At 34.1% G+C, this 11,734-nt stretch overlaps 2 protein-coding genes across 2 annotated transcripts in view; one reads left to right on the top strand and one right to left on the bottom strand.

Moving 5' to 3' along the window:
• Positions 1-11,734, bottom strand: part of LOC108910047 (chromosome transmission fidelity protein 18 homolog) — a 272,160-nt gene that overhangs the window by 140,948 nt on the left and 119,478 nt on the right. The window lies entirely within an intron of this gene.
• On the top strand, positions 7,636-8,845 carry LOC108910052 (protein app1-like). Its single transcript, XM_018714549.1, has 2 exons — positions 7,636-7,723; positions 8,279-8,845. The coding sequence occupies exons 1-2, from the start codon at positions 7,678-7,680 to the stop codon at positions 8,770-8,772; spliced, it is 540 nt and encodes a 179-aa protein (XP_018570065.1). The 5' UTR covers positions 7,636-7,677; the 3' UTR covers positions 8,773-8,845.

The raw sequence follows: 11,734 nt of genomic DNA on the forward strand, positions 1-11,734 counted from the left end.
CTACTGCTACTGCTACTGCTACTGCTACTGCTACTGCTACTCCTACTGATTTAAATTTTTAACTTTCAACACCCTGTATTTCCGAAACTATCAACTTTCGGATAAGGCATCTTTGCGCCAATGGTCACCGTTTCACATGTAATATCTTCAGCTTTCGACTTTCCCATTGTTAATGAATCACCCTGTATGTTCAAACTGTCATCTTAAAAAAAGTACATATAATCAAAGAAAAAAATTTTGTGTTACTATAATATTGTATAAAATACAAAAAATACGGTTTTTCAATAAATTGTCGCGAGATTCAGTTTTACCTATATTTTTTTATGATGAAATTATGTAGTAGAAGTTTATTTGGAAATGTAATTCATTCTCGTGATTCGAGAATTATATTTTTGAATATTAGAAAGGGATAGAGAGAACATCTGCAGTGAACATCTGCAGTGAACAGTGAATGGAGCTCACCTGATGCATGCTACGTGTCTAACATATAAAAATGTATTTTTTTAAATAAATTGTTTAAAAAAGTCGGCTATATTGGATCAGCCATTTTCAATTTTCATTTTCTGATCTAATATTCTTGTTCAGAGACCTCAAAACCCCTACAATGTCAATTTAAATACATTTACTTTCAAATTTGTAATTTTTAAATACATTTTTAAAAAAAGCCGGCCATATTGGATCAGCCACTTTGAATTTTTATTTTCTGTAATAATATTCTTGTTCAGCGACTTCGAAAACCCCTATAATATAAGTTTGATTAAAATTGCTTTGAAAATTGTCATTTTTTAATAAATTGTTTAAAAAAGTCGGCCATATTGGATCAGCCATTTTGAATTTTTATTTTTTAACATTATATTCTTATTCAGTGACCTCGAAAACCCCTAGGTATCCCTTTGATTAAAATTGGTTTGAAATTTTTTTATTTATTTAAAATAATCTTTGAAAAAACATTTTTTACTGTTTAAACCATTAAATAATAACTAGCGTACAAATATAAGTTTATAACTTTTTTCTATAAGCCATTTCAAGGCGATTGCAAAAGGTTTTATGAAAATCCAAGGCTCTGCTAATTATTCCGAAATAATGCATATTTTTAAGCTACCTTTACTCCATTACACATGGTGTTAAAAAAATAGTGTAAAATATTTCAGGAGGTAATAGTATGAACCAAAATAAGCAGAAAAGTCTTAATAAACATGGGTTCGCAAAGTAACGGTTGCGGAGATATGGACCACTATTCGTTTTTCAAACATTTTATTTTATTAGTAATAAACCGACAAAGGAAGCTTTTAACAAACAAAAAACAAAGTTACAGAAGATGTTCAAAGTGCCCTCCGTCCATTTCCAAGCAGGCACGACATCTTCGTCTCAACGATATTCGAACTCTTTCGAAAACACCCTCCTTGGTTTGGATTTCTTGACACTTTTGATTAATCCGTAGCTGCAGCTCTTCCAGGCTATTTACAGGAGTACCATACACTAATGTCTTCAAATATCCCCAAACAAAGAAATCTAGAGGGTTCAGATCAGGCGATCTTGGAGGCCATAAAACAGGTCCGGCCCTTCCTACCCATCTATGTGGAAAAGTTTGGTGTAAATGCTCTCTAACGGCCATGGAAAAATGAGCTGGAGCACCATCATGCTGGAACCACATTTGTTGCCTCTGATTCAAAGGAATGTCTTCCAAAAACTCATACAGTGTGTTCTGCAGAAAGTTGAGGTAAGCAGCGCCTGTTAATCGGTTTGGTAAAACAACAGGACCTAGAAACCTGTCACCTACAATACCCATCCAAATGTTTAATGAAAAACGTGCCTGATGTCCAGATTCTATTAGAGCATGAGGATTTTCGTCGGCCCAAATATGCGTATTGTGAAAATTAAACACTCCATTTCTTGTGAACCCGGCCTCATCAGTAAAAAGAATGTTTGCAAGAAAACGAGGGTCTTCAGCATCATGACGTAGAAACCAGCGGCAAAAAACCAAACGTGCTTGATGATCATTTATTGGATTTAAGGCCTGTACTCGTTGCACATGGTATGGATAAAGCAGTTGCTCGTGAAGGATTCTCCAAACAAGAGGACCACTAATTCCTACCTCGGCTGATATTCTCCGCACACTCGTACCTGGATTCTGCTCTACCAGTGCTAGAATTTCTTCTTCTGCTCTAGGAGTGGATACCGACCTTGGTCTTCCGGATAAATGGCACTGTTTGCTCAAGGAACCGGTATCACGCAATCTTTGGTGAATTCTTCCAAACATGCGTTGTGAAGGAATCTGGCGATTTGGATAAGCGTCAACATAAAGACGTCGCGCTTCGGTGGCGTTCCCATTAGCACGACCATACATGAAATGCATGTCTGTTAATTCTGCGTTAGAGTAACCAGCCATAGCGAAAGAAAACTTGTGCACTGAGAACAACTGTCAAATACGTACTGTTTATTTCACTAAACATCAACCAACTATTATAAGAAAATACACAACGTTTTTGCAAAATAAAAAAAGTGGCTAAAAAACATAGAACATTCCATATCTCCGCAACCGTTACTTTGCGGACCCATGTTTATTGAGACTTTTCTGCTTATTTTGGTTCATAGTATTACCTCCCTAAATATTTTACACTCTTTTTTTAACACCCTGTATAGCCACATTAGCCAAATAATATTTAGCCAAATAATCTACATATATTTTTGGTAAGGGACGTCATCATATAGAGCCATCTTATCAAATACATATGACGAGTCAGTTTATGTTTTTGATAAGACGTAGGAAGAAACTTGTAAAATAAATATTAGTCATTAATTTGCCATTATCAAAATATTGTATGATTACGATTATTGCCGATATGAATTTAATTGCTACATTTATGAATGAACGAATTTTATTAATGATATAATGATATATGATATGGGCACAGTCTTAAATGAATAATGCGATATAAATCATGCATAATTCAATAAAGCTATTTAAAAATTTAATAATAGTTTTTCACAACATAAATATGAACTTATAGTTTATTTAAATATACTCAAAAGACCAAAAACAAATACTACATAGGATTGATCGTAAATTACACAATATGCAGAAAGTTTATATAACCTTTGTTCGATTATGTTTTCAAATATGCACTCCCAAGGATTGGTAAGTATTTCAAAAATGAGTAACGAAAAAATAATTTAGTTATGAGTGTTCAAATAATATTAAGACCGGCTCTAAGCGAATGGACTGAGGTAGAATATAGGAAATACTGGACTTCAAGGCCAGGGTATAGCCATTCTAAGGAGTTCATGGAATATCCTTTGAATGAAAGAGCAAATGAGTTGCTGAGCTTGAATAAAATTCGGCTCAGGAGAGTGACGGGACTCATAACGGGACACTGTCACTTTAGGAGACATCTACATAAGCTGAAGCTTGTAGACAGTCCAGTCTGCTAAGGATGTGACTCGCCAGAGAAAACTTGTTTGCATATCCTAGGCGAATGCACGTAGTAGAATGATGCTCCTGGGGAGACCATATTTAGAACCCAAGGAGCTGAGAGAAGTGCCAACAAGGAAGTTTTTGGACTTTGTCAAAAAATGACAAAACTTGCTGAATAGGATTAAGTAGTGGGGCGCACAATAAGCCTTATAAGGCCGTGGTGCTATGGGACAGAACCAACCACTAGGAAAATAAGAAGTTCAAATAATTTAGTAATGAATGTCGTAGGTACGGTCAGCACCTTACTAAAAATTTAATATCTAATTTTTTGATATATTTTTGTATATTTTGAAAAAAATAACACATGAATATTCACCAAAATGTCCATATTTATAAAAAACAGGCGCAGTGTAAATTTAAAAATTAAATATTATTTTACAAGTTAGAGCAGTGTAGTATTTTGTAAATGATAAAGTTTGTTCCTTCTCCTTGACGAGTCAAATTATATTTCCCCTTACTAAGCTATTTAATCTATGTCTGCCCCAGAATATTTTTCCTGGTTGTCTCAAACACTCTAAAGCTACAAATATCTTTAAAAAACCAACTTCTTGTATATCTAGAAAATGGCAATCCCTCCAGTCCCAATCAGTTCGGTTTTAGAAGTATTATGTCAATACAATTGCAATAGACAAGTTGACTTCATTTATAAACAGTGGGTTTGATGAGGGTAAGTTCGATGTTTGTTGACATCACCAAAGTTTCGATTGAATTTGTNCGTTTCCATTTTCGCCTAAAATCAACTCTTAAAAAGATACATAATTAAATAGGAAGAAAAATATGACATTTTTCCAATTTTTTTAACATATTGTTAAAAGCCCACGTTTTTTTTTATGCGCATAGAAAAATTTTCATTTCTAGTGATATTTGAAAGCCAAAAAGTCAAAAATCTCCGTGGATATACGATTCACCCAAGCCAAAACAGATACCGCCTGGTCTAACAGTATTATGAAAGATGGTACAAGTATACAAAGTAAAAGTCGGCCATCGGGATGCACTAATTCAATGTATTAGAAATTTAAAAAACGCAAGGTAAGTTGAAGAAGATATAAATAAGAACAAATAAAAAGACCTGCGTTAAGACTAATGCCCTAAAAAATAAATTCAAATGAAGAGTCAAATACCAACGCAAGTTGAATTTAATAATGGAGATTTTGTTTTAATGAGAATACAGATAGGGATGCTGCCGAGAATAATAATTTGAATATACAGGGTGTCCGGAAATTCTTGTAACAAAATTTGATCATAGATTCTTAAGGCAAATTCAGGGGACCCGTATTTTTTCTTTTTGCCAACTGGCCCCCTCTTTCGGAGTTACTGCCCCCTGAAATCTGCCCCTAAGAAGTCTTTTTTATATATCAAAACCATGTTGTACGAGAATCACTAAATTTGGTACACAGGGGTTTTATGACGTGGAATTTCACAGTGCTACGCTTTTTGTCGAGAAACCCCTTAAGACAGTTTTTCGTGGCCCTCCTTGTCTTTGGAACCAGAAAAATTTGATCGCAAATTTGATTTTTTTTAATTATTAGTTGGCTAGAAAGCCATTGAATTTAGAAACTTTTTTGTCTCTTGATATTTGTTTCGAAAAACGCAATGTTTTTTTAGGAAAATGGCGAATCACGATATGCATTCGATCACATTTTGACATTTTTCTCGAAACATTGCGTTTTACGAAAAAAGTATAAAGAGACAAAAAGTTTCTAAATTTAATGGCTTTCTAGTGGAATGATAATAATTTTTAAGAAATTTAAATATGTGAACAAATTTTTTTGGCTCCAAAGACAAGGGGGGCCACGAAAAATTGTCTTAAGGTGGTTCCCCGCCAAAAAACGTAGCATCACACGATTCCACATGTCATAAAACCCCTGTGTACCGAATTTAGTGATTCTCGTATAACAGGGTTCTGAGATATAAAAAAAAAGATTATTCTTAGGGGCGGACTTCAGGAGGCTGTAACTCCGAAAGAGGGGGTCACTTGGCAAAAATAAAAAATACGGGTCCCCTAAATTTGTCTTAAGAATCTGTGACCAAATTTTGTTGCATGAATTTCGGGACACCCTGTATGCTATATGGGTATTTCTAAGTATAACTCATAGATAATATATTTAAAGATATAGTAGACCCACAATATAAAATGAAAAAGATGTACCTATTCAATTAATAAAGCTGTAGACTGTACATAATTGAAACAATGTACAATATGTTTTGAACCGGCAGTGCATACTAAAGTCAATGCGAAATAAAGAGAAATAAGCTTTTATTTTAAAAGGAATTGTAAGAAATTATTTATTTTTTAATAATACATAGTACGATTAATAAATATACACCTTTATTACTGAAAACATGAAAACTATTAGGTACTATAAAATGTCAAACAACATTCTTTACAGAACTATAAAGAATTTGTATTCTCAGGAGATAAGCTAAGCATTAGGCTTACTATCTGATTATGTGGGTTGGAAGTGGTCTATTTTGGTTGGCAAGAACTTCCTCGGCTTCAGCCTCAGACGGAATTGGCGCGGGTAAGGGTCTGGTATCAATTTCTGGTGAAATTGGAAGAGGAAGTGGTCTGAGCTCACCACCTGGATTAGGGATAGGAAGAGGCCTTCCCACTTCTGGTACTTCTGGAACGGCGACTTCGGTGAGTTGGTCAATAAGGGCGGTCATGTACTCAAAGCAGGCATCGCATGGGTTTAGGCTGATAAGTATCGGCGGGATCACTTCCTCGTTCTCCGAAACTGGTTCAAGTTCGAAATCTGGATTAATCTCAGGGGCGAATTCTGGAAAAGTTGGTACGGGACGTGGCCTGGATACCTCCTCCTCCAATGTATCACCAACGAAGATAGGGTAGTTGCTTAACTCTATATCCGGCCTGGCGGATGAGAGGCCTAATACCAAATAAATTAATCAATAAAATGCAACAGGTATTCCAGTAAAACTTCTATTTGTTGCCCAAGCAGTTCTTTTAAGTTAACTATATACAGTGCTTTTAAGTTAACTATATACAGTGCTTTGTAAGTCACTGGCTGGCATACTATTTCTATACCAGTNTTTTTTTTAATGATTTTATACCATCACTGTAATTCAGTGGCGGCTCGCCAGGTAACGCAAGTGGCGCACCACTTCACCTAAAATTTCCGCTTGGTCGTGCAATCTAGAATTAATTTCAATTTTATATAAATTTTATAATTTATATATAATTCTAACAACGTATAGTATAAGCAAGTGACGCGGATCGAAATCAGTCTGTATTCCGCTTTCCTTCGTAGCGTTGTTTACGGCGGTTGTCATGCAAACGAGGCGGCTAACACGGGAGTAAACTACGGCGTGGGGGAACGAGTCACGCGGAAATTGAAGCAGCATTGTTATTTGTTAATATTTGTTTTGTATAATAATTGTAGAAATGTTTTCTATGTATGGCCCAGTATGTATTTTGTTGGAAATGCCATTTTCCAGATGAAAAATTGAGAACGAAAGTATTTTTTAAATTGCGAGAGACCTGTGCCTTATTCTCTCGATATGGAAAAAAGTCAAAAGACAATGTGTACGCTCGGAAGTTTCGGAATGAATGGTATTCTGAGTATAAGTGGTTATGTGGAAGTGTTTATTTAAAAAAACTTTTCTATATTCCGTGTTTAATTGTGCGTGTAATGTCGGGCGTGTGGAATAAGGAGAGATTTAACAATTTTGGGAACGTCACGCGAGGCTGTCGTAACCATGAAGCTTTTTTGAAACATACATATATGGTCGCGTTAATGTTCGCGTTAAGTCTACAAGCGAAACTAATATTTCTATTTTTTATAAAATCTAAATTGAAATCCTCGCGAACGTGTTTTTCGGTAATATTGCAAATGCAACTAAAAATTTCCAGATTCATTTAAAGCCGATTGACCTTCAAAATTTGAAAATTTTCGCCTGGTTCTTTTAATTGTTAAAAATGTGTTAATTTTAATGTAATTCTGTCAGTGACGAATTTATTATTATATAAAAACAAATCACGTATGGCGGCTGCCCTAAAAAACTTTTTTTAATATAAACCAATGTTAAATTTGGCAATTATTTTACTGCAACTTGTCTTAGGTAGAACCGAAAAGGATAATAAGGATTACGATAAGAAAACAGATAAGGCATGTAGCGTATATAAGCTGCTACCTTATTAAGTGATCACAAGCCTTGTAACAACCAACAACTAAATAAGAAAAATGAGGAGATTCGCTATTATTGTGATTGCCTTAGTGTTCGCACCTGGTAAGCATAAAATAAATATAAAAAGTATTTTTAGATAGGTTTGTATATGCATTAGAAACGAATTTGTAATATAGTACAGGGTGTCCAAGAAATGGTGGGCAATCTCTGGGAAATATGAGTTTGAATTTTAAGTTGAGGGATGAAAATCTATTTTTTGTTGTAGCTTTCTTGTGTCTCATCAAATTTGTATAATCACTGGGAAAAAGCTATATTATTTCTAACTATTTCTACCAATGTATTCAGTTTACTGATAACTACTTTGGAGGCCAGAAGCCAGAGCACCATCAGCAGTCTTGTCCCTAAAAAAATGTTTGTTATTGACGTAAAGAATCTTTTCGAGATAAACGTATTTAACAATAAATTCTATTTTTATGCATGCTATCTAAAACCGAGAGATTGCTCACCATTTCCTGAAAAACGTGTATACTGGAAAATACAATACAAGAATGTGTATGTACATCAATTAATATTTTACACTTTTGCTAAATTAAAACATTAACTTTAGAACATATACATATATAAATATACATTAATAAAAATTCATTCTCTTTTCAGGCTTACAGGCTGGTATTGGTAACTTTCCGGCACCTATGCCCCTTCCAGAAACCGAGACCATTCCCCTTCCAGAAGCCAAACCCCTTCCAATTCCAGATGTAGAAGCTGTCATTCCAGAACTCGGTGTGATCAATCCATGTGACGCTTGTTTCCAATACATGACTGCCCTCATTGACCAACTCACAGAAGTCGCCGTTCCAGAAATTCCAGTACATCCTGAACTACCAGAAGTCGAACTTGAACCAGAAGTACCAGAAATTGGTAGACCACTTCCTGAAATCGTGCCAGAGGATATCAGACCTCTACCTATCCCAGTAGCTCCTGAGGTTGAAGTTAATCCTATCCCAATCCCAGTAGCGCCAGAAACTGACGTAAGACCTCTGCCCATTCCAGTGGCTCCAGAAGTAGAAATTATACCCATCCCCATCCCAATCGCACCAGAAGCCAGTGCTCCACCAGCTGGCTCTTGGGAACTTCTTCCAGAAGATTATTAGAACAGAAAATAAATTATAACAGCAATAATATAACGATTTAGATAGAATAAATAAAATAATTTGGTACTAAACAGTTCTGATTTTATTTAAATACAAGTGTCATATGCACGTACCTCTTTTTGCTAGGAATGAACACGCGTTTTTCTTTTCCTCACAAATTACTTCAAAAAAGATATATGTGGTGTAAGAACTCAATTGAAAAATTTCTACCTAACAATTTTAAGAAAAGGAACATTTTTCTTTTATTGAAGATTTGTAAAATTACATAATAATTTAAAACAAAAACATGAAGGAATGTATAGTGTTGCCACTGATATAGAAGCTTCATCTAAGGAAAATAAGGACCATTTATTTTGAAAGTGGTAAACTCATAAACCACAATGAACAAATTCAAAAATAAGGTTTAAATTAGTTGTACACATTATATGAGTTTCCTTATTTGCAGGCCACAATCACTCAAAAACGTACAATTCCGGATCACTTTGAAATAACGAAGTAAACTTTTTTGTTGAATATACTAGGTATTTTCTATATCCATGCCAGAAGAGTGTAATATGTATTATAAATGTATTTGAAGAAGTTTCATATAGATTGGTGAAACTTAGATTAATAATAATTTAAATAATTAACAGTAAACATTTCTTGTAATCAAACCTTCTTGACTTTTTCTTGTACTATTAAAATTAACAGAGTTAGGGAGGCTAGAAGTTAAGACTAAATAATGGTGAAGGTGCTACAGGACACTAGGAACCCAAGAAACTCAAAATTTTGACGTCCATAAGGGTTTGGAAATTGAAAATGTGCATTCGGAATGATGTACACCTACATGAAGAAAAGATCATCTATTTTAATCCAAAAATATTTTGGCTTTAGATCCTTGGTTCATTAGTTTTTTTTATCTAAAAAGAAGGAATAATCTCCTGAGGTAAAAATTAATCTGTAAAATAAATCAATTACTGTTGAGTAATTGTATACTCAATATTACTATTTAGACCTTAGCAGTATAAACTAGCTGTAGTAGAGAGTAATATCGATGATGTACTTTTGTAATATAAATTAAGAAAAAATACCTCTTAATCCTCATAGTCATCATTACAGATCTAATTAAAGAATCTAACTATTTCATTTGAAAAGTGTAAGAACGCACATGGTGCTCTAATATAGACAATAGACCCTTTTACTGTGACGTCACGTATTTAGGCAACCCATAACAAATCGTCATAGTTGAAATTGTACATACCAAATGACCCTGGCCCTTGTGTACTATTTACATAGAGATAAAAAATACGATATAAAAGAATATTCCTAAATTTAAGTAAAGTAAAAATTTAACATTAGCCGTGTTATTCCTAATGCTCATGCTCATCATTAGCGTATTTTCTCTTGTTTTGTTTAATATTGGCATTTTCTAGTTCAACTAACTATTTTTATTGTTTTTCTAGGTGTTGTACTGTGGAGTGTTTATCGAGTGTTTTTTCTTCAAGTGGTTTATTATAGACGTACTATTAACCACAACCAAACTTTTCTTGAATTATATCCTGTTGCGAGGCTACTTCGCTTACATGAAATTATCTTTAATGCGCATGCTCAGTAACATTGATATAATTTTAATTGTTCTATAAATTTAAATATATAAATTCTATAATTCTATTAGTTTGTCACTTGAGGTTTGAAATATCGCGATATTTAAGGTTATGACAAAGAAGCCATTTTTTGGCACCACAAGGTATGTACCTTGTGGTCGAAAATCGATCTAGTAAAAATATTGAGTGATTTTTATCACAATGTGAACTATGGGGTTGCCTACTATTTGGCGGATGTGACGTCACTACTAAAAAGGTCTATTACAATAGTAATCGAAGATTGATTTTAGGTTGACCTACCGTCTCACCTTTAAGGAGGTTTATCGGGTACGGAGGTGCCTCTAAAGTCTAACGAAAGTTTCTGTAGATTCGCTAGTGACTAAAATAGTAAGCCTTTAGATTTGCCAACGTTGTACTTGGCTGACGCGCTCGCATCGGCATTCGCTCGCTCCCGTTCGATCATTCTGTTCGTTTGGACACCTGCGAATTTCAAATAATACGCTACGTCGAGACAGCGGCGTTGCCGCTATCACGCATATGGAGGATAAGTTAGTCAACGACAGCAGTTAGGAGAATTATTATAAATTATGTACAATCGATTTCTACAAGCTGTCATACGGTTTCTTAAATATCGGTTTCCTATTTATACAAATTGCTGCGGAAAGTGTTCATCAATTGTTGCGCATTCTAAGTGGAAAGATTAAAAAAATCTACATTCTCATAAGACTACTAAATCGTGAAAAATCCGAACTAGTCATATTTTTTTTGAGGATTTTCTTCATATCGATAAGCTTATATTAATATTTTTTATGAATATTTGTTCGTCAATTCCAAATCCAGATAAACCTCCTTAAGGGTTACCAGAACAAATATAAACAAAATAAAAAACAATAGATCTTATTTTAAGTATGTGGAAAAAAGGTTAGAAAGTGTCAACAAAAGGTGAGATACATATGCCTATAAGGGTCTAGAGGAACATAGTATACCAAATTTTAAAAGTGAAATTTGTGACAGTCTGAAATGGATACGTTATAAAGTACATAGTATCTGTTTCAAAAAGCCATATTTGGGTGAATCGTATATCCACGGAGATTTTTGGCTTTTTGGCTTTCAAATATCACTAGAAATGAAAATTTTTCTATGCGCATAAAAGAAAACGTGGGCTTAACTTTTGACGGCACAATATGTTAAAAAAATTGAAAAAATGTCATATTTTTCTTCCTATTTAATTATGTATCTTTTTAAGAGTTGATTTTAGGCGAAAATGGAAGAGGAAAAAAATGTTTGTAATTAAATTTTTTACAATACATGACTGGTTACAAATCGAATGAATCATGATTATTATGGTAAAAATCGAAAAAATCACAAAAATGGGGTTA

The sequence above is a fragment of the Anoplophora glabripennis genome, unplaced genomic scaffold (assembly GCF_000390285.2).
Source record: "Anoplophora glabripennis isolate ALB-LARVAE unplaced genomic scaffold, Agla_2.0 scaffold469, whole genome shotgun sequence".
NCBI classification, from domain to species: domain Eukaryota; kingdom Metazoa; phylum Arthropoda; class Insecta; order Coleoptera; family Cerambycidae; genus Anoplophora; species Anoplophora glabripennis.